Below are 21,013 nucleotides of genomic sequence, written 5' to 3'. Positions count from 1 at the left end.
TAGAACTTGGATTTTATGACTTGGACTTGGAATTAGGCGTTTCTTATGTTTCTCATGTCTCCTTACGTTTCTTCATTATTTCTTAGGTTTCTTAGGTTTCTCAGGTCTCTTAGGTTTCTTTAGTGTTCTTAGATTATTCTTAGGTTTCTTAGGTTTCTCAGGTTTGTTAGGTTTCTTGGGTGTTCTTAGGAGTTCTTAGGTTTCTTTGGTGTTCTTATGTTTCTTAGGTTTCTCAGGTTTCCCCGGTTTTTAGGTGTTCTTAGGTTTTATAGGTCTCTTAGGTTTCTTAGGTTCCTAAGGCTTCTTAGGTTCCTCAGGGTTTCTCAGAATACCAAAGAATACCCCGATAACCTAAGAAATGTTAGTAACCTCATAAACCTAAGAACACCCAACAAACCCAAGAAACCTAAGAAAACCAAAGAAGCCTCAGAAACCTAAGAGACCTATGAAGACCAAAGAAACCGAAAAAACCTAAGAAACCTGAGAAACCTGAGAAAACATGAAGAAACGTAAGAAGACATGAGAAACGCCTAAATCCAAGTCTAAGTAATAAAGTCCGAGTTTTAGAGTCCAAGCGAAGTCCGAGTTTAGAGTCCAAGTGAAGTCCAAGTTTTAGAGTCCAAGTGAAGTCCAAGTCCAAGTTTTAGTAGTCCAAGTCCGAGCTTGAGCGCGGGCCAATCTGAACTTGTGACTATTTGAAGTGTCGTAGGATTACCAGATGCTTTGCATGTGGGCAAACTTAATTATGCGTTATTGGATTTATAGCATAGGTAAATAGATTTTTCTTTGACAGTTGCCATGTTACTGGCAATTACTCTGGCTTTGTTTCTGAATTGTGCTCTGTAGATTCCCTGGTTACAGCTTACGGCTTTAAGTTTAATGATTATACGAAGACTCAACTCACACAACCAAATTCATGCTCAGAATACAAGCGATATGTATCTGTAGCTTGTACGCTAACCAGATTACTCACATACCTAATTTTTTTTGTAATCCAAAGAAAATAATAATTTATATGGATCTAACCGGTAGATAAGATCCGAGCCAGTAAATCGACAAAAACAATGAAATCAGGCTGTCAGAATCAAAAGATGCAGAATAATTCCTCAAGTTGGAGTCTGGCTGAACGGTGGCGAGAATATTGGTCGCAACGCAACGCCGAATTTGTAAACGATTTTCGACTAAATCGCGCAGGCTGATATTTGGTTCTCGTGACATTAGTGGGCTGCCTGGCTGAAGTCCAACTGAACGGGTTGCAATGTCAACCGATACACAGAAAATTTCAGGTTCTTTTTGATCTGTGTACAACTTTTAAAAAGAATCACATCTGGCCACGAGTGTTGTTACGAGTGTTTTTGCTATCGACTTAGAGAACTTCAGTCCCGCTCACATCCGCTCACACCAGTGTGTACGTATGCATGCACTCCAACGGGAGCCAGTTGGTGGTGACGTCAGCGCTACTGGGTCAGCGCGACTCTCTTCCGCTACAGTGTCTTTGTTCCGCCCATGAAGGACCTCACCGTCAGCCACGGCGACTCAGCGGTGATGGCCTGCGTGGTGCGCTTCAACTTTCTGCCAGGATACCTAAGCGATCGCATCGTGTGGTACAGAGAACGCGACTGATTGGTAGCCGAGTCCTTCCCGGAGGTGGAGGATGAGATCATGATGCTATCTCGGATGGGGATTAAGTGGGGACGTGAAGTTTGGCATGGATGCACTGTATCGGTCATGAAGTTTGGCATGGATGCACGCCATTACGTCATGAAGATCGAAAGCGTCAGTAGTGAAAATGCCGGTCGTTTTGAATGCTTGCTCCGCATCAACTTTTGTCTAGACGAGTGTATCGCCCAGGAAGTCTACTGATTTAACCAAAGCCAGCATTTAGCTATTGAATCGTACTATCGTAGCGATTCGGCAAGTTGGTGAATCTTTAAGTGTGGCGGTTAGCGGAGCGTGTTTGCACAAATACTGATCAAGGTGTAGAATAAATGGAAATTTGTTATTAAACGTCCTGTATAAAACGCACTTTTTGCGGGCCAGTTTGTATGCCGATGGTCATGAAATATTGCGCACATAGTATGGTTTTACGTTCAGAAAACTAATAAATAACATTATATCTAGTCCGGACCTGTCCGGCATATGGCCGAACGGTATCATTTGAAGAAATGTGAACGTGATTTATGTAAACGGTAGTTATATAACTTCTCTCAAATTGTGTATGGTTGCTGCGTTCAGCCGGTATGCCATCTTTATGGAGTTGCCGAGCTATATCGGCTTGGTAGCGGAAATGATCAGGCGAAATAAATTATCAAGTGCCAACGCGCTATAAACCGCACAGTGTTTGTGGTGCTGTGCGGGTTGTCGCTTGGGTGTTCGGCTCAACGACTGCTTGTACAGACTGTAGGCTGCTTAGACTGTTAGTAGTGTACTATTTACGCACCGAAAAGTCCACGAAAAGTCAACCAATAAACGGAAGCTGCAGCACCGAAGACGGGCACAAGTTCTTAACACGCAGTTAAGCACGGACATAAGCGACAAACACCGCACATTCACTGGAAAGGATGCAATTTGTCGCTTTTGTCTGACTTAGGATTATTATATACGTTTATGTATTTAAGCAAAGTGGACACTGTATCTCTTTTAACATGTGGCCGCCCAGAATTGTATTTTTTTAAAATTTTCAGTACTACTGACCACTGGTCATCTGGATGACCACGTTAGCGTTTGAGAACTGTAGGGATTTTCAAAACCTTTCGTTTAAGCGGTCGTGCTCTGCAGTGCCAACTTTCCGTAATTTTCTGTAACTTTCGCCGTGTTGCCTGCCAAATGGCAGGATGCCCATCCCTGTCAGTTTGGCAGGCTGTCGCCGTGCTTGACCTATGGTCACGAAAATTCCCCAAAAATTGATTTTTCTTAATTGAATTATTTCGTTACGAAACACCAGTTTTCAAATCGCTATTCGCACTCCTTCAGGTAGCTGACTTTGGTGGTCCTCCTAAATGAACAGCGCCACACATTTTGCTGCAAAAACCTGGCTGGATTTTAAAAGCAAGGCTTATTTTTCATACAGTTTCTGTAAAGAAAGCTGTTCATAAAAGCTACTCTGGGGTCTCTTTCGAAACAGAAAGCAGCATACGCGGAGGGAACAAGGCATGTTAGGTAGCGCGTTCGAACAGTCAAGACACTTTGAACACTCGTGTGGCTGCAAATCTGGCTTAACAGTCAACCGCGGAAGGCTGGCAATTCACGTTTAACTTGGCCACTGTCAATCAGGGCACTCATCCACGGTTGACGGTGAGGTGCACGCAGATGCGCAAAATTCCACGGATGGCTGTTAAGTGAACCATGTTGTTGCACACTTGATGCACAGTGTTCAAAGAGTCTTGACTATTCGAACGCGCTACCGAAGATGCTTGTTCCCTCCTCGTACTGAAAACTGATTGGCTTGACACTGTAAAAGCGTGGCAAAAATAATAGCTTTGTTCACAGCGTGGGTATGTAAAAAAAGGCGAATCATTTAGGTTGCGAACCAGGCGGAAACTTCAAGGTTTTTAATCCGTTATTGTATTTGTATGCCCATCTCGTACAGATTCAACACTTCCTCCTGTGCATTACAGCGACCACACTTATCCTCGTTGACACCGGAAACGCGGTTCGTCGCATTCATGCACTTAGCCAGTTTGTCCATCACTCGGTACAAGACAAGTTTCGGCCATGGGCGCAGCCTGTCCCATGCGTCATGGAGCGGTCCCTTCCAGTCACCGATAACGGTCTCGTCGTCCCACGTTCTTTTAAACGCCGCACTCGCTTCTCGACGATGTGCACAGAGGACCTTTTGCATGCACTCTCCCTTATCGGCAACCAACATGAGCGGCGGCACGCAGCAGGGATGGATAATCATGTTCAGTTCGCCGTTGTTACAGAACGGTCGACCTGTCAAGAAAGGCGAAAAGGTAGAACAGACCATCTGCAACACTTTTAATGGTAACTCAGGTAAAGTTTGCGTTTACTTTAGTCAGAGAATAAAGTGGACAAAAAAGGAAATTGAAATCGAAATCGACCTTTAGTTGCGCGAGTACAAAATTCGATATTAGAATCAAAAATGGGCAACTGGAATATGTCGAAGTTGCATAATATATCGCCAGCGGCCCAGCAGTATCTTTTTTGAAAGGAGAAATGCTTGTTTACGCAGTACGATGCATCTGTTTCTTTAGTTCTTCATTGTGCGCTGTCATCTGTTCTGCATCTGTTCTACATTCCAATGATACCATTACCCGAATCCGCCTTAAGGGATTGCACGTAGCAAAAAAATCAATGTTTTAAAGCGTAACTGAAGTGCCAATGTCACGAATACGGACCTTTTGCTAACGTCAGCCGTTAAAGAAAACGATTCACTACTCGGTCGGTCTCCTCGCCTCCCCGCCCACTATTACAGCTAGTGCTGCCTCTCTACTGTGCAAAGGCTCGTGTTTTTTTGCTGGTTACGTTTCATGGTTGAATTAGGATTGCCAGAGCGGCGAAGAAACGTAAAAAATCATTTTTTTACGTTCTGATAATTAGAAAGTTGAGGAAATACCGAACGAAAGGTTTTAAAATAGCGTTTTAGCGAGATGGTCCAATCTTAACTGTCAAATGAAAACTCCGCCTCTCTTATTGCAAACTTCACGGTTGCTGTTGCGAAAGGTTATTGCGATACGCACTGTACAGAAAGATTGCCACTAGCAGTCCCGGTATTTCATTGCGGTATTTCACCGCTACTGCTGAAGCAGTAGGCAATGATCCGTATCATTTTATTTGTGTACCTTCATCCCTGAACGCATAAACCGGTACAATATGAACAGGTACCTGTCGTTTGAGGAGCGCCAAGGCGGTCGGTAAGTTTTCCGTATATCTGCTCGGATTCACTTGCGCTCTCGATCGTCTCCCGCATGTTCATTTCATCGTAAAGAGGAGTGCAAGTATTCGACAAACGATTCAGCGAGAAGTAATCGTACTCGCACATATCTCCCGCGTACGTGGTCGGGCAGCACCTGCACCCACCCTCCAGGTTACAGAGTCCACCGCAAAATTTCGTGTTTTTGCCGCACTGAACAAAGCAAGGAAGAACAGTCAAATCAACCTCTTTTTAATTTTTAATTGTGGTGTGACGGTCGTACTGATACTTCTATGGTACAGAGATTTATTAGTTTATTATGTCATGACGTAAAACATCAGTAAAGTACGTATTTATATGAGTTTGTAAATTAGCTGTTCGATAAAGGGTCGTACCGCTATTGAAAACCAGCTATCAATTTACCACTTCGCGATAAAAGTAGGAGAGAAACGAAAACCGTTACTCGTGCTCCAGAAACACAAACAAAATAATATTAAAAGACAGCTCCCCCATAGCGAACTATCTCTTGTACCGAGTATTTTTGTCAGGTGCATAGGTTGGACTTACCCTATAACACACGTGAGAAAGCCCAGCGCTGATATCAGTGATTTTCCACAGCTCGCAATCTCTGCCGGTCATGTCAAAAAGCTGGTTAACCATATCCTGTGGTGAGGTGGAGGGGTTCACACACTGTGAAATACAGGTTGTGGTCAAAATTAAGATCAGTGACACTTTTGGCACCGTTTGTCTATACAGATACAATGCGGGAATGCTGAATGCGATATGCATATGCCATATGGGGCACTTTTCCCGAGCAAGACTGTATAGAGGAAGTGTTCTTGCTATGACTTGGGTTTATCTGTTACGGAACGCTTGTTTTGTTTTGTTATTCTTCTGCAGATACATGTACATACGTGTAAAGGCATATATAGGTACTCGTGTAATTTACTTACCTTCTAATAGCACTTACTTCGAAGACGAAGAGCAATCGGTCCCACGGATCTGCAGCGGCCCAGTTAAATAACAACAGGCCGTTTACAACGATAACGATGACACGAGACGTTGACATACCACTAAGCAACGCGACTGCCGCATTAATCGTGCTAAAAATAGTGTTCTGTTCGTAGCTGGGCAATTGATCGTAGGCGTGGTGGACATGAAATCAATGTTCTGTTTTACTGGGCTGAAATATCTACGTATAAGACCCTGACTGTCAGCCACAGTACTGATTCAGCAATTTACACAACACATCGTGGCAAGTCTTCATGTTTTTCGGCCAGACAGTAAAGATTGCGTAGCAGACGTAGCACCGAAATGAAGTATTACACCACTTTCAAGTGGCTGATAGCATATTTTTCCGAAATTCGATCATATTTTCCAGCTATCGAGCCTGATTGTGCGCAGCATGGCTTTTGCAAATTGTGCAGTTTTCAAGTGTCATGTTGTTATCAGTCCCTTTGCATATGACGATCTGATTTGACCTAACTATTGTGGCTCACACAGTTTAGATAATTAGCAACAGCCATTACAATGGCAATTGCTCTTGCTGTACTGACAATGAATAAACAGACAGAAACATTCAAACTGCAAACACCAAAAATGCAGAACAGTTCTGTCGAGATTGTCTTTTGCGATTGTCCTCAATGGTGCGCGGAATGCGGCTCACCGGTCAGTGTGTCCTTCTGACGAACTTAACTAACACGGCACGCAAATTTCAGAAGTTTTGTTGTTGTAAGAAATGCAAAGCGGTTCGACGTTTCTCAACAGCCGATCGCTGTCACTCAATAACTGACCCCCAAAATAATCGGTCGACCGCGTACACGGTTTCCCTGATGGGGTAAAACTTTAAACTTGCACCGGAACCGTTTAAAACACCCTTGGGACGCGCTTATTGTCGTTTTTACAGGCATAACTCAAAATGCAGTGCAAATCATCTCAAAATTCAGTCCAGTTTTTCTGCACAGAACTGAGATTTCCCTAAGACATCAGAACTGAAAGTTTAAAGGAACGAATTTTTGGTCTGTAATGGTCTTGTGAAATATATTGGCCATGAATGTTAGGAACGGTTGTGGTCATGAAATGCTGTGGTTGCGAAATGTTGTGATATTTGATAATGATCAGATTGATATACATTGATATACGGGGAATGCAATATAACACCACGTAGAGAAGCTTTATAGAAACTACAGAGTAGTATCTATCGAAAAGACAAGCGACATATTGAAGTATAATTGCTTCGTAGTTAAAATAGTCTGGCAAAAAGTGATAGATGCGATTCCAGCGCGTGATGCTGTTGACAGAATCGGCTGAGTTCATGCGTCTTGCGGAAACTTCCTCCACTTATCTATAACTTCACTGTATGTCCCATCTCATACAATCTCATCACTGCTTTTTGTGCTTTACACCGAGCACACTGATCCTCGCCAACAACGGAGACACGGCCCGTCACATTCACGCACTCATCCAGCTGACCGATCGCTCTGTTCAGCACAAATTTCGGCCATGGGCGCAGTCTGTCCCAGGCGTCAATTAGTGGTCCCGTCCAGGAGCCGATAGTTGCGCCGTCGCTGTCTTTCCATGCTACTTTAAACGGCGCAACCGCTTCTCGACGGGTTCCACAAAAGACTTTTTGCAAGCATTCTCCCTTATCGATCACCAACATAAGAGGCGGCACGCAGCAGGGATGAATGATTAGGTTCATTTGACCATCGTTACAGTACGTTCGACCTGAAAAGAACGGCAGGAGATTAACACAATCCAACTGACAAAAATTATGTGAGGAAAGCCGGAGTTCATCTTGATCAAACGATCAAACCACCATTAACACGAACTATAAAAAGATAACCGCTATTAAAACGGACACCTAAACGTAAAACTACTCCTATCCGCTTAGTGGAATAATATTAGTTAAAGGAATATCGTTTTTAACAATGATTAAATAGTAAGTATTCTTTTATTCACATTTTTTGAATGAATGGACAATATACGCGTTGTCTAACCTGTCAGTTGAATGTGGTCGGTAACCATGTCATAAATCTGCTCGGATTCGTCTACGCTCTCGATCGTCTCCCGCATGTTCATTTCATAGTAATTCGGTGTACAAGAATTCCACAAACGACTCATCGAGAACAGATCGTACTCGCACATAGCTGCTGCATACGTGGTGTGCGTCCCGCAGCAGCATTTATTCGCCAGTTCGCAGCGTGGCGAGGGCTCGTTTGGGCACTCGGAAAACTTCCGAGCGCACTGATCAAAATAAAGAACAACACTAAAATCGGCTATGCTTTGATTCCACAATAAGCTTTCATAACTGTACACACTTGAGCGGCAAAAATAACTGAGAAATGAGAAAAAAGAAACGTTAACGCTTTTCTAGCAAACAAGATAACCTTGTAAAGGTTACGTCGACCAAAGCGCAGTACATCTTGTATCTGACTCACGTTGCGCAGGTTAAAACTCACTTTTTATTACTCGCCACTTACCTGGTAATAAACTTGGTACCGGAGATCATTCGGATTGCCAGGCTCAATGGTTTTCCAAAAATCGCATTGCCGATGAGATAGCTCAAAAATCTGGTTGAACATGGCCTTCGGTGGAATGGAAGGGTTCGCACACTGTGCAAGACAGGAGGCGGTCAGATTCAAGTAGATTGATGCCCATCGTCTTTGCTTACCTCAAACACGAAGGTCATACGGTCGTCATCGCTTGCAGCTGCCCAGTCACATAACAGCAGGCTATTTAAAGCGATGGCGATGGCGATATTACCAGTTAAAATTTTTAGCATTCTCCGATTGCAGCGTTACTACTGAAAAACGCAACAGTAATAACAGTATTGATTAATGTTATCAACGGTATTCTGTATCTGTACGGTATTCTGTATCTATTGTGATGGGCATAAAAACATTTGCTCAAAACAACGTTCCGTTCGACAGGGTTTAAATATGCATGAGACCGGAGTCATCGTGTCTGATTGTTATCTAGAATGCCGATTCAGCGACCAGCACAACACATCGCGGCCAGTCTTCCTGTTATTCGGAAAGACGGTGTGCGATGTGCATTACGCTGAAAAGAAGAATGGTATGGGCTTCAAGTGGCTGGTTGCATATTTTCCCGAATCTCACTCACAGTTTCCAGCTTTCGGGCTAGATTGTGCGCAGCGTGGCGTTTTAAACGCAGCGTATGCGTATCTGAAGTGCTAAAATTTTTCAAACTGCTTGAAGTACTGTCTAGCAAGTCGTGTATAACCGGCAAAACGTGCATACGAAAAACTTTATCTATGACACTCTAAGCTCCTCTAATAAAATATTTTGTGACTGACGAGTCACTTTGTTTCATCATTTAATTCATTTCTGAGATCGGTACGTAGGGCATCGTGGTAATACTAACGGATAACCGTTCGTGTAAGATTAAGATATATAATATACTGTATACGTGTTACATGTATGTACATACGCCCTCGTAATTTTGTCGTTCCTCGAAGTTTACAGTGAAGAGTTGAAGTATCCATGATTCGCTGAACGTATTTTCGGGGGACGCGTGCACGGATTTGTAAAATATTGAATAAGAAATTTTTTTAACGAGTAGGTATTAGTCAATCACTATTAATTTTCTGGCGTTCTCCACGCAATATTGCTCAGAAAAATGTTTTTTTTTTGCTGGGCGCACGTAACTGAACTGCGTGGTGAGTTTTATTACAGAATAACCAGTTATTAACGAGTAATAACGATTGAGCTTGTACTGTGGTTTAGTTTTACTACCGTATCTGCAAACAAGTCCTTTCTAAAAACAGGTTTCATTTGAAAAGGATGCAGCGCATTGCAAAACAACTGCCGAGCAATGAAAAGCGCGTGGCAAAGGATGGCCTCTTTTCAGCCAGGGCGTGTCATCGTATCTTTAGACAGAATCCGCGAAACTGGGTACACCGCCTCCATGTTTACCACACCGCTATTTTGTACCCCATCTCGTGCAGTCCCACCGTTCCCACCTGTGCTTTACACCGACCGCACTGATCCTCGTTACCGCTGGTCATATTCATGCAGGCATCCAGCTTGTTCCTCACTCTGTTCAGGACAGATTTCTGCCATGTGGACAGCCTGTCCCAGGCGTCGCGGAGCAGCCCCGTCCACGGACCGATAGTGGTGTCATCTTCCCCCGCTAATTTGAACGCCGCACCCACTTCTCGACGGCTTCCGCAGAGGACCTTTTGCTTACACTCCGCCTTTTCGACTACCAGCATGAGCGGCGCCACGCAGCAGGGATGGATGATCATGTTTAGTGCGCCGTCGTTACAGTACGGTCGGTCTGTTACTAAAAGCGGAAAATTAGGATAGACCGGCTGACAATTGTTTTAATGGCAAAGTCTGTGCTCGCATAATCGCATTGATCACACCATAAAACGGTCAAAAAGCGAAAAGCAGCCAGTCGGTTCCACACCTTAAAATGTACAGTGGCTTGCATTGGCAGACCGGAGCGAGTCTGAGGCGAAATTACACTTTATGACACTATCACATTTTATAATAATTATGACATTTGTTAACTTCTTGCACAAGCTCTTGCCTGCGCAATGCACGATGCCTCTATTTCGCTTGCTGTGTATTATGTGAACTTAAAATCACTCATATTACATTATTTTGTTTTAAAATGTAAATGAATTAGTAATATTTTTTCGTGGTTCCTGGGCGGACATGCAGTGGTACAGATACCTGACGTTTGAGGAGTGGGAAGTGGGTCGGTAGTCACTTGGAAAGCATGGTCGGATTCGTCTACTTGCTCGATCGGTTCTCGCATGTTCATTTCATCAAAGAGGGGTGTACAGCTAAACAAGCGTTTCATGGAATACAGATCGTACTGGCACATAGCTCCAGCAAAGGTGGACCTGCAGCAGCTGCATTCGCTCTGCAGATCGCAGCGCGGCCAAGGCGCCACGGTACGGCAGTTGGCCCCCTTCTCCCTGCACTGGAAAAATTATGGGAAAAATATGAACAGCATCTAAAATCCACCATGGGCTTTCCGAATTGTCTATTAAATTTTATAAATCTCGTTTGAAAAATTGTTTTATCTTCGTACTTCTAATAGTCATATAATATTATATGTTTAGACGTCGTTACTGTACCACCAAAGCGCCATGTATCTCGCATCTACTGTACTCAGCGTACTCGTATGCATGAAGTGTTAATAAACGGCTTACCGTGTAATAAATTTGGTACCGGGGATCATTCGGATTTGTAGGTTCATTGATTTTCCAGAAATCACAATGGTGGTTAGATATCCTAACAACCTCATTAAACATAGCCTTCGGAGGAGTGGAAGGGTTCGCACACTAAGCAAAAGGGTATGATGTCAGGATTACTTATATCAACAATTATCGTCTTTGGAAGTTTACTTACTTCAAAAACGAAAGTGAAATCGTTGATTGCGGCTACCCGGTTACATAACCACAAGCCATTTAAAAGCATTACAGCGGATATGACGCCAGATAGAAAAGTTGACATTCTATGATTACAGCGCTACAACTGAACAACGCATCAGAAGTCTTAATATTCTTTGCAACATTATTCTATCTGTAGCAACATTAAGTACGAAGACGTGATGGGCATCCGTTCAACTTGTTTTAAATATGACTGAGACCGAATCATCGTACTAGACTGCTAGCCGGAATGCCGATTCAGCAATCAGTACAACACATCGCTGCCGGTCTTCCTGTTATTCGGTTAAACGGTAAAACATGAGGATAAGCTTCCAAACGCCTAAATGATATTTATTGCTACGTACTCATTTCAAGTGGCTGATTGCATATTTTCCCGAATTTCGCTCATACTTTCCAGCTTTTTAGCCTGATTGTGTAAAGCTTGGCAATTTAAACTTGTGTCTGTTTCAAGTGTCGTATTATTTAATCACGTCTCATGCGACAAACATGACTACGTCTATGTATTATGGTCCACAACATTGGATTTTTATTTCGCACAGCCATATGAATGGCATTTATGCTAGCTTTATCAGAAATTTTAGAATCACTTGCGCGAGCTTGCGGCTTCAAAAATGCAGATACAACCAGAGTTCATGTACCAGTACACTTATAATGAATTTATTTATATTATTATAAATAATTATCGCGATGGATGCAATCTTCTTTTGGCGCTCTTCTGAAAGCTTTACTTACAGCATCATTTGCCGTTCAAAAATGCTGTGCCAGAACTTTACCGGGGCGCCACAGTATCAATTCAGTTTTGAACTGAAGGCTGAAGTTGTGCTTCGTGGTTAACCTGCGCACGCGGTAGTGTTTTGCCCGTACAGGCATACATGATACATGTAGGAAATGTGAAAACGGGCGCGGTTTTGTCTTCGAAACCTGTATGTAAAGGGTAAAATTCGATGTATGTATGTCCCGATTCAGCTTGGCGCAATTGGATATGCATAAACACATTACCATGCAGGCCTGGTGAGATAATGATCAGTTAATCCATCGTAAACAATAAGTTTTGTCCGTGTTACTCTCATCTCAAGTCGACTAATTCCTATAATTATGTTTCACAGCTTCCAGGGACATGTGACATTCTATAGAGCAGTGATTCGTCTTAAGATCGTAACAACTCCCAAACTAATCGGCTTTACCACGAAATCTAATAGCTCGACTATGTCATGCAGTCTCTTGGATGCTAAAATTTTTTTGTCTCGGTTTGCCGAATTACATAAAATGAGAAAATTTTCCGGATTTACCGTTAGCCCCAATTGCTAGAAAGGCACGTTTAATTTCCGAATAAAGACGCCGATCACCTGAACAATAAAGACCGATTAATTGTTCCCTGCGGCTGCAGACTAGTGCTTTCGAAGTTGCAGTACTTCTTGCCATTGAGACCGTTATAACTATACTCTGAGGACTCCATCTAGAGAAATTGTGCTGGTTTCAGAGATTGCAGCGCATGCTTGAAGGACTGTTTCTATCGTCGTATGCAATCTAAATTCGTTTATGGTCGATGATTTTGAGGGAGTGTAAGTCTGTAACGGATCTCAGTTGGTTTTGGAACCAAATTAATCTGCAGAGAAAGAAAAGCGCGATGTTGCTGTTGGATGTGGTTTGATTTCTGGTCACTGCTGTTAATGTAATACAAGCTACCGGGCGGCAGCAAATATCAACTTCGGTTTGCACTTCGGATCTTTGCCAACGAGTTGGTATGTTCCAAAGCTGAAAATTAAATAACAGAATTAAGTACAATTTTTTGAAAAAAATCTCAAAAACAATTTCTTGCATTGCTATATTTTACACTGAATTTTTCAATGAAAATCCATCATGACAGTCGTTGTGAGTTCCACGATGACGTAAGCTTTCAACAATTATTCGTGATTTTTTTAGCCCATGAAATCGTCTCCAGCATGGATGTAACCGTCAATCCGTGCGTGGATTTCTACGCTTACGCATGCAACCGCTGGAATAGCAGCAAAAATGTGGCGTTCGATGTGCTACCACCCAAGATTTCCAAAAAACTTCAAGGTACGTGCGACAACGTGTGCACTGACCGGTGTCATTAACCATTCGTACTGAATTTCCACCCGGCTCAACAATAACGGATTCGGGTAACAATCTGCCAACCAGAGTTATTAATTTTATAATGCCCAATTTCTCACATTTCTTTCCGAAACAGACTAACTAATTTCTTTAAAATTATTTCATCCGGGAAACGTCCTTTTATTATATCAGAAATGGTGTCAACATGGTACAGGCGCTGGATGAGTCATACACTCAGCACACCCAATGCACCATGGTAAATCAGACCGCCGTTTCGTTCAGCCACCTCGTCGCAGAATGCATTTTGTTGGAACTTTCGTTTTCTTGAGAACTCTTTGACAGTGAAAATTACACCAATCCCACGGAAAAAAAAGCGATGGACATTTACGACCAGTGCATGAGCCAGCCGCTTGGTAATTAAACTTTCTGTAAAGGCGCCCTGCACTTGCATTTGAAAGATGTTTCGTATGGCGTGAGCTGTTTCTACACCCTAGTTAAGGGCAGTGGTTAAGGGCACTACACCCTAGTTAAGGGCACCCTAGTTACTCTACTGTCTCTTTGTTGCATACTTGCAACATATAATTTCATGTTTCCCGCGTTATCTTTAAAAGCGCTTCGGTAAGAAAATAGTATAACAACGATTTACATCTGATTCGACCGAAACGTTTCTAATGATGAAAACGCACAAGTTTGACCATTATCTATTTTATCATCAGATTGGCCACTCGAAAGCAGCAACCTTGTGCGCCTTGTTAACGATTTGTTAGGTGGATGGTCACTGTTGAATGACCATCCTAACGTGTCTGATTTTCATCTGGACGACGTTCTCGTGCGCCTGCAACAGAACGATATTTCGACCTTCTGCCATCTTTCCGTAGAAAGAAACGATTTCTCCAGCGACGAGAATATCCTATACTTGAGGGCACCTGGTCGGCTCATGATGCAGTGGGGAGTGGGTGCATTGGTCAACTTCACATATCCCGCTGCACGCAATGCAACTGCGCAGTTAAGAAGCAGATGGACGTCGGTTGTGCAGCGCTTACTGAAAGCAGTCAACGCAAGCGTCCACTGGTCCATTGTCGAAAAGCGACTGGAGAAAGCTCTCATGTTGGATGTTATGCTGACGACGGTGCGACTTAGGTTTTGTAAATCTACTTCGAAATGTACTTTAACGGTTTCCTCAGCGGTTTCTTTATTCTTAAAGTATTCCCGTTTTGCTTTTATTTTTATTTTACAAAACATTCTGTTTTATTTCATTTGCTATCAACCTCCAGATATTTTCATTTGCTGCTTACTTATTTCTTCCAGATTTTCATTTCGTTCATGCTGGTTTTTTTTTCCCAAAACCCTTTAATTTTTTAGGGGACAGCGGAAACTATGGACTTTTGGAAGCGCTTATCCTTTGGTGATCTTTCTAGACCACCCTTCCGTTCGAAATTTCTGGCTGGCTTTTTTGGCGCTGTTTAACGCCATGCTTAAAGCATCTTCAGTAGAATTTCAAGCCACGACCGCTACGAAGTTCGGGACACCGGTTTCAAAGTATCTCCTCAAGCTGGATCAGACGATAGCGCAGCTGGAATCGGATGGTAACGCGGGACGGACGGTAGTGGCTGACTGGCTGTGGTGGATTGCTGTCGATCATTATCTCAATGTATATCGAGGGACGAACGACTGCGTGCGCCTGGCAAAAGCAGCCATGCCGTTAGCCTTGTCGGGAATGTTCTTTAAAACATTCATCTCGAGCAAAGCCGTCGAAAAGGTCAAGCACAGAAATTATTACGAAATGATTTTCCTCGAGAAATTATTTTAGCAGAATTTGGTGCAAAAGCGAATAGCTTCGGAAATGAACGCTAAAATATTTAAAGGTTATTTGCGTTCAACAGGCAAAACTGCTCATATCCGACATTGCCAACGGAGTCCGCGATGCAGTGCTCCTCAAGACGGTCTGGATGGACCAGCAAACTTAGGAAGCCGGCATGGATAAGCTGAATCATACAGTGCGGATGATCGGTTATCCCGAGGAGTTTTTGCACCATTGGACACTCACCGATGACCTCTACGCAAAGGCTAGTAAATTTTGGCGCCCCGGCAGGTTTTATAAAAAACTATTGCAGGAAACTAAGGATCCACTCAACAAAATTTTTTTCATTGTGAGCTTCGAAAACGAGACACGGCCGCTAATAGAAATTATGTAATAGAACGCAAACGTTTCGAATGCGAAGCACATCGGTGCAATAATAAACTGTGTACAAGCGGCTACAATTAATATAAATGCACTTGCGTGATAGGCTGATAGCTATAACTATTATGTTGCAGATACAAGCGAAGTTGTCATTCTACGACACACTTCGCACCATCGATCAAAGCAACAGTTGGATCAACCTGCAGAAGCTCTCCCGCCACAACGCCCGCAATGATCCTTATCTTATACCCGATATGACCACTGTATTCGCCAAGACGTTCTCGGAATGCAACTATATTGGTACAGATGCGTTGCTGGCTTGATTAATCTTAATTTTGTTTAAACTAAAGTACGCACATCTTTGACAAGGTTATTTCTGGTCCACTCATAAAAAGCGTTTTCCAGATTTTGTGGTTTAGGAATTAACTAAGACTTCGAAATGGCTATTTTAATGCAGTCTTTGTGTCAAAATAATGAAAATATCTCTTTTATTATTTTTTGGTACACTAGGGTTAAATGTAGATGCGGCAATTAGTCATTCTGCTGCATCTACGCCGCCACATGTTGTGGCGGCGGCGTAGATGCAGCATCCACAACAGCCTAAAATCTGATTGTCACGAAGTTTTCGAGTTTTTTTACGAAGTTACCCTTTATGGTTTCCCGGTCTCTAAAGTTTTTTAGAAAATTTGATGAAGCCGTATATCAGAAACAAAGCTTTTTTGATGTAACAGTTGGCAAATTAGCCAAAGAGCTATTTAGCCGCGCAAACTGCCGCAGAATAGTTTACTGAGTATTCAGCAGCAGTGGCGGTCAAATAGCCACAGGGCTATTCGGACCTCTGTTGCTGTACCGCGACAAAATAGCCCTAGCCGTAAAAAAGTTTTTGCTTTTTGCGTAAAGCTTTTATATTTTTCCTTTTTGTATATCTGACCATTTCGTTCTTGTCTGTTGTTTTTCCTTTTTGTTTTCCGTTATTACTTTCGTTATTACCTTCTCCTTTCGGACGTAAAATGCTAATAAACAGGAACATGATAGTTGTTTTGCAGCTATTTCGGCGGCGTGCTTACAAGAACCAATGTTCTACGCAAGCAACATGGACATTGTTAACTACGCTCGCATGGGTTTCATCATGGGCCACGAATTCACCCATGTTCTGGATATTGGAGGCAAGCAAAGATTCTTTAAAGAAATCGTTTTATCTTATACGCAGCTGGATTTGTCGTGTTTAGGGAAAGAATTTGGGGTAGACGGCAAACCGTTTAACTGGTGGACGAATGCGACACAAAACAACTATAACGCGAGAAATTTTACTTTAGTGGATTTTTACAATGACATCAGCGCAAAAGACGACAGCGTTGTATGGACGGCAAACTCTCCTCGAGAACGCTGCCGACAACGGCGGATTCCGCGCTGCTTACTCGGTTCTTATTTTTATTGTATATAGGTCTAATATACGGCTCGCAAAAAACCGTTTTTCTGCAGGCTTTTCGTAATTTTATGCGCCGCACGGGATATCACATCAAACTCCAAGGTGTAGAAGCGCTGAATGAGAAGCAGTTGTTCTGGTTAATCGGGGCTCAGGTAACACCTCTGGTGACGGTTAGGACGGGACACAGCTACAGCGCGAGTCGTTTTTAGACTTGGTGCACCCGTAATCCCGCATCTGGCGACGCAGATCACGCACCGTTACGAGTACGTGTGATGGGAGCTTACATGAATAGCGCGGATTTCGGTGCGGCTTACAACTGTCCGGTGGGATCTCCGATGAACCCGCGGATTAAAGCGTGGTAGAGGTGGTTTGAGGTTTTCAGATGGTTTAATAGTTTGATAAGGAAATTATTGCTGTACTATGCTGAGAGGTTATAGAATCCGATGATTCTTATAAATCGGCAGAGGCTACTTTCCATGTACTTACGAGTGCAGGTACAAACAGATAACAAAAACAGTTAACAAAATTTAACTGGTTTCACAGTACTTTGACACGGATTAGGCAGCACCACCAGAATCAGCAATAATTTGTCTGCGTTTACCTTGCTCCAGTTATTTGCTTCCTGTTGTAGCATTGACATTTTACAGGTGCGTCTTCTATCGGTTATTAACTAAAAATAAAATGGTTGTAAACTATCTAAAGTGGTTGCAAATTTTCAAATTGCAACCATGTGCACATCCTTAGTGTACTACACACATTGATCATCTGCTGGCTGCGGCGATTAGCCTGCGAAAAAAAACGTGAGTGCCAGACGCAAAGGTTATCATTACATAAGGTTACCGCAACTGTTTTATTTACAGTACTATTACGTTGAATGAGATTTTAACATACTCCGCTGTACGAAAAATTAGCCAACTGGATGACCCGAGACAACAGGATTCTATAACAGATTAGTAAATCAGACGCAACATAAAAACTAACGGAACACTCCATTAAAATTTTCAGCGTTTTTTAGTCGTTGGTTTACTCCTTGGGCGCCGGTCCTTCTCTTCTAGCCAAAGCCTTACCGCAGGACGCACATCAAACTCAGCAAGGGGCGGCATGTTAACGTTAACCTGGACGTATAAGTATTTTCGCTGAGTTTTGTCACTCACGGTAGAGCGCAACGAGTCTTTTGGAAAGGTTGGACGCCGATATCAGACGCTCAACGTCAAACGAATGCGGGGTTGCTGCAACAACGCGTGCCAATGACGTACTTCACGTGTGCCATTCTGGATGCGACGCGCAAACACTGAGCGCTTCTCGTTTTCCGATCCCAGGAAACTTGTGCGCCAATTCGCGGTAAGATGCTGCTAATTCTTCTAAAGCGAGATCCGGTGCAACGCGAGCATGCGTTGCCGTCAACAAGGGGCTCGGAATGTCAACATTGAATTTTTGCAATGGAGCCACGTCGCTCACCAGAAGCGAATCGATCTCCATCCGCTCTTCCAAGAAATTTATTAGACTCTGCACAATTTCATTGCGTACAGCCGTAAAATTTCTCGCGTCAGGAACACGCAGGTTTGTCCTTCTGTTTCTCCTCATGCGACGTACTCGTGAACCATAACGGTTACCGACTTACCGTTATGGCTCACGAGTACGAAAAGCGCCCGGAGCTCGTTCGCGTTCGCTGGCCTGTTCATGTCCAACAATTTCTTGCTGCGATCACATAAAATGTGGCTGCGTCGGTTGTCGACCACAAATCCGAGGTCTTCCACGGATTCCAGCATGAAAGTACACTTGACTTGTTTCAAAGTCAGCGCGTATTCTACCAACCGTGGTAAAATTCTTTCCAGGTAACGGAGGTGCTCTTTTTCGGTTCGGCCAGTGATAACGATACCATCCAGGTACATGGCCACGCCCTCGCACCCTGCAGGATTTTCTCCATCTGCTGGAAGCTGGGCGTTTGTGCATAAGGAAGAGGCGTTTGTGCATGCTGATAACGACCATATGTTTGTTTTCGTATTCCAGCTCCACCTGGGCATGCGCTTCCGCCAAATCTAGCATAATAAACCTTTGCGTCCGTTCAGTTTGACACAAACGTAACAATTCAAAAACTAGTCGCCATTTTCCCGAAATTAATCAGCTCCGCCATTTAATTCCCGAAATATTACTTAAACATAATATTATACAGTCTCATGCATGCTAAATCTTTAACGGTAACGGTTTGTCGAATTACATAAGTAATAATTTCCCGGATTTGCCGCTAGTCATATTTTATACAAACGGCGCGTTTTATTCAGAGACTCTAACCAACTTAATAATCATCGCCTTGGGCTGCAAAAGAGTGCTTTGTAATTTCAGTACCGGCCATTGAAACCGTTATATTCTCCGGAAAATTCGTCTCGAGCAGCTGTGCTGGTTTTTCAGATTGCAGCGGATTTATCGAGGACTGTTTCTTTCTTTTATACAAAATACTTAGTTTCGTTGATGGCAAACGAGCTTCAGAGTAACGCATTTTGTTTTGGAAGTCAATTACCTATTAGCGGAAGCCGGACATAAGCGCGCGATGTTACTTTTAGTTGTGGTTGCACTTCTGGTCACTGCTGCTGTTATAATACAGGCTACCGGAGGGCAGCAGATATTTACTCCCGTTTGCACGACGGATCTGTGCCATCAAGTTGGTATGTATCACGGCTGCCAACTGAATATCAACTACAAAAACTCTGTCCGGAAAGAAGAGCACGGAAATATGTAGCTTTCTACGTAGCAGATAGTTACATTAAATTTCCGAAGAAAATTGCATCTTGACTGTTGTAACTGTTAAGTCAGTTTTGCGATACGACGATGTTAAGCCAGTTTTGCGATTTTAATGAGTTAGTGTTTTTCTTAGCCCGTGAAATTGTCTCCAGTATGGATGAAACCGTTGATCCGTGCGTGGATTTTTACGCCTACGCATGCAACCGGTGGAATAGCAGCAATGGTCTGGCAAACGCCGTAATCATTCCAAAGATTTCCAAACAAATTCAAGGTACAGAGAACGTGCGGCAATTATTGCTGACAGTCTGTCAGCAATAATTGCCAGTGACAGATATTCAGTAAGCGTCAGCAATAAAATTATTTTGCATGCTGCCTTTTAAACCTGGCACATTGCTAACCGGTTTCGTAAAAAATCAACAACAAAAATTATGTATCACATGTATAATTCCCACCAGAGATTACAGCCTGGCTCTCACTCTATACGCATTCCATCCATTGTCTAAATAAGTGTGCATTATTACATATTTTGTGTACAGTGGAACCTCCCGACCCTGAACACTCTCGGTACGCAGTCTCTTGTTCAGGGTTCAGAGGTGTTCATGATTCGGAGGTACTGCCCCTAGGGGCGGAGACCTTCTTAGGGGGCCCCCTAGCTTTATATCAGTTATAGATATAATATAGTAGCAATCTATAATGTACTATTTGTATCATGTTTTGATGATCAGTTCGATACAGCTTAAGACAACAGGTTAAAAACGACAATTAGAATTAAAAAGATAAATTTTAATATTCGTCGGCCGAAAATGATCGAGAATATACTTTTTCTTATCAGAATAAGGAGCGGTTATCTTGTCCGCGACGTGTTTTTTGCCGTGCTGTTCATATAAAAACTAAAAATTTGTCCACAAAGTAAAATACTAAACGGCAGACGAATAGTTACGATTAATAATACTTAAACTCCATGAGCGCTTGATCTTCCGGATGTTTTGCTGAACTGCTCTGTTCAAGTCGTGGAGGTCTAATTTACTAAGAAGACACACTACGGTACGTAACAGAGTGTTCACGGTTCAGAGTTCAGAGGTGTTCAGGGTTCAGAGGTCCCCCCTAATGTTATACATTACGAGAAGCGCCGGTACGAAAAAAGCTGTTCAAGATTCGGAGGTGTTCAGCGTTCGGGGGTGTTCAGAGTAGGAGGTTCCACTGTACATAGTTTAAACCGGTGTCGTGCGTTTTGAGCAACCCAAATGCGCAGAAATAAAAAGCTGGTAACCCATCCAAAAAATTTTG

General features: G+C 42.9%; 4 protein-coding genes across 4 annotated transcripts; 1 reads left to right on the top strand and 3 right to left on the bottom strand.

Moving 5' to 3' along the window:
- Positions 1-3,559: 3,559 nt before the first annotated feature.
- LOC129594567 (uncharacterized) lies at positions 3,560-6,015 on the bottom strand. The gene is made up of 4 exons (XM_055491298.1): positions 5,844-6,015; positions 5,441-5,563; positions 4,846-5,086; positions 3,560-3,933 (listed from the first exon to the last, which is right to left on the bottom strand). The coding sequence occupies exons 1-4, from the start codon at positions 5,940-5,942 to the stop codon at positions 3,560-3,562; spliced, it is 837 nt and encodes a 278-aa protein (XP_055347273.1). The 5' UTR covers positions 5,943-6,015.
- Positions 6,016-7,018: 1,003 nt separating this feature from the next.
- LOC129594591 (uncharacterized) lies at positions 7,019-8,874 on the bottom strand. Its single transcript, XM_055491331.1, has 4 exons — positions 8,547-8,874; positions 8,356-8,487; positions 7,873-8,119; positions 7,019-7,600 (listed from the first exon to the last, which is right to left on the bottom strand). The coding sequence occupies exons 1-4, from the start codon at positions 8,655-8,657 to the stop codon at positions 7,218-7,220; spliced, it is 873 nt and encodes a 290-aa protein (XP_055347306.1). The 5' UTR covers positions 8,658-8,874; the 3' UTR covers positions 7,019-7,217.
- A 791-nt stretch (positions 8,875-9,665) lies between these two features.
- Positions 9,666-11,409, bottom strand: LOC129594594 (uncharacterized). The gene is made up of 4 exons (XM_055491333.1): positions 11,260-11,409; positions 11,061-11,192; positions 10,576-10,828; positions 9,666-10,180 (listed from the first exon to the last, which is right to left on the bottom strand). Exons 1-4 carry the CDS (start codon positions 11,362-11,364, stop codon positions 9,807-9,809), a joined length of 864 nt encoding a protein of 287 aa, XP_055347308.1. The 5' UTR covers positions 11,365-11,409; the 3' UTR covers positions 9,666-9,806.
- Positions 11,410-14,165: 2,756 nt separating this feature from the next.
- On the top strand, positions 14,166-17,335 carry LOC129594595 (endothelin-converting enzyme homolog). Its single transcript, XM_055491334.1, has 6 exons — positions 14,166-14,505; positions 14,739-15,135; positions 15,260-15,446; positions 15,693-15,858; positions 16,605-16,724; positions 16,788-17,335. Exons 3-6 carry the CDS (start codon positions 15,426-15,428, stop codon positions 17,000-17,002), a joined length of 522 nt encoding a protein of 173 aa, XP_055347309.1. The 5' UTR covers positions 14,166-14,505; positions 14,739-15,135; positions 15,260-15,425; the 3' UTR covers positions 17,003-17,335.
- Positions 17,336-21,013: the final 3,678 nt, after the last annotated feature.

This window comes from Paramacrobiotus metropolitanus, unplaced genomic scaffold (assembly GCF_019649055.1).
Source record: "Paramacrobiotus metropolitanus isolate TYO unplaced genomic scaffold, Prichtersi_v1.0 Parri_scaffold0000069, whole genome shotgun sequence".
NCBI classification, from domain to species: domain Eukaryota; kingdom Metazoa; phylum Tardigrada; class Eutardigrada; order Parachela; family Macrobiotidae; genus Paramacrobiotus; species Paramacrobiotus metropolitanus.
The sequence above is the reverse complement of the archived record's forward strand: the minus strand, read 5'-3'. Positions and strand labels throughout refer to the sequence as shown.

What these genes read in the sequence shown, in the direction of transcription:
- LOC129594567 (XM_055491298.1), bottom strand. Translation starts at nt 5,942, where the DNA reads ATGTCAACGTCTCGTGTCATCGTTATCGTTGTAAACGGCCTGTTGTTA. An exon ending in TTTCTCACGTGTGTTATAGG is followed by an intron (nt 5,087 to 5,440) that starts GTAAGTCCAACC and finishes TGCTTTGTTCAG; the next exon opens with TGCGGCAAAAACACGAAATT. An exon ending in TGGCGCTCCTCAAACGACAG is followed by an intron (nt 3,934 to 4,845) that starts GTACCTGTTCAT and finishes CTTTCTTGACAG; the next exon opens with GTCGACCGTTCTGTAACAAC.
- LOC129594591 (XM_055491331.1), bottom strand. Translation starts at nt 8,657, where the DNA reads ATGCTAAAAATTTTAACTGGTAATATCGCCATCGCCATCGCTTTAAAT. An exon ending in GGTACCAAGTTTATTACCAG is followed by an intron (nt 8,120 to 8,355) that starts GTAAGTGGCGAG and finishes TATTTTGATCAG; the next exon opens with TGCGCTCGGAAGTTTTCCGA. An exon ending in CGACCACATTCAACTGACAG is followed by an intron (nt 7,601 to 7,872) that starts GTTAGACAACGC and finishes CGTTCTTTTCAG; the next exon opens with GTCGAACGTACTGTAACGAT.
- LOC129594594 (XM_055491333.1), bottom strand. Translation starts at nt 11,364, where the DNA reads ATGTCAACTTTTCTATCTGGCGTCATATCCGCTGTAATGCTTTTAAAT. An exon ending in ATTTCACTTTCGTTTTTGAA is followed by an intron (nt 11,193 to 11,259) that starts GTAAGTAAACTT and finishes CCTTTTGCTTAG; the next exon opens with TGTGCGAACCCTTCCACTCC. An exon ending in GGTACCAAATTTATTACACG is followed by an intron (nt 10,829 to 11,060) that starts GTAAGCCGTTTA and finishes TAATTTTTCCAG; the next exon opens with TGCAGGGAGAAGGGGGCCAA.
- LOC129594595 (XM_055491334.1), top strand. Translation starts at nt 15,426, where the DNA reads ATGACCTCTACGCAAAGGCTA. An exon ending in TGACCTCTACGCAAAGGCTA is followed by an intron (nt 15,447 to 15,692) that starts GTAAATTTTGGC and finishes ATTATGTTGCAG; the next exon opens with ATACAAGCGAAGTTGTCATT. An exon ending in CCATGTTCTGGATATTGGAG is followed by an intron (nt 16,725 to 16,787) that starts GCAAGCAAAGAT and finishes TGTCGTGTTTAG; the next exon opens with GGAAAGAATTTGGGGTAGAC.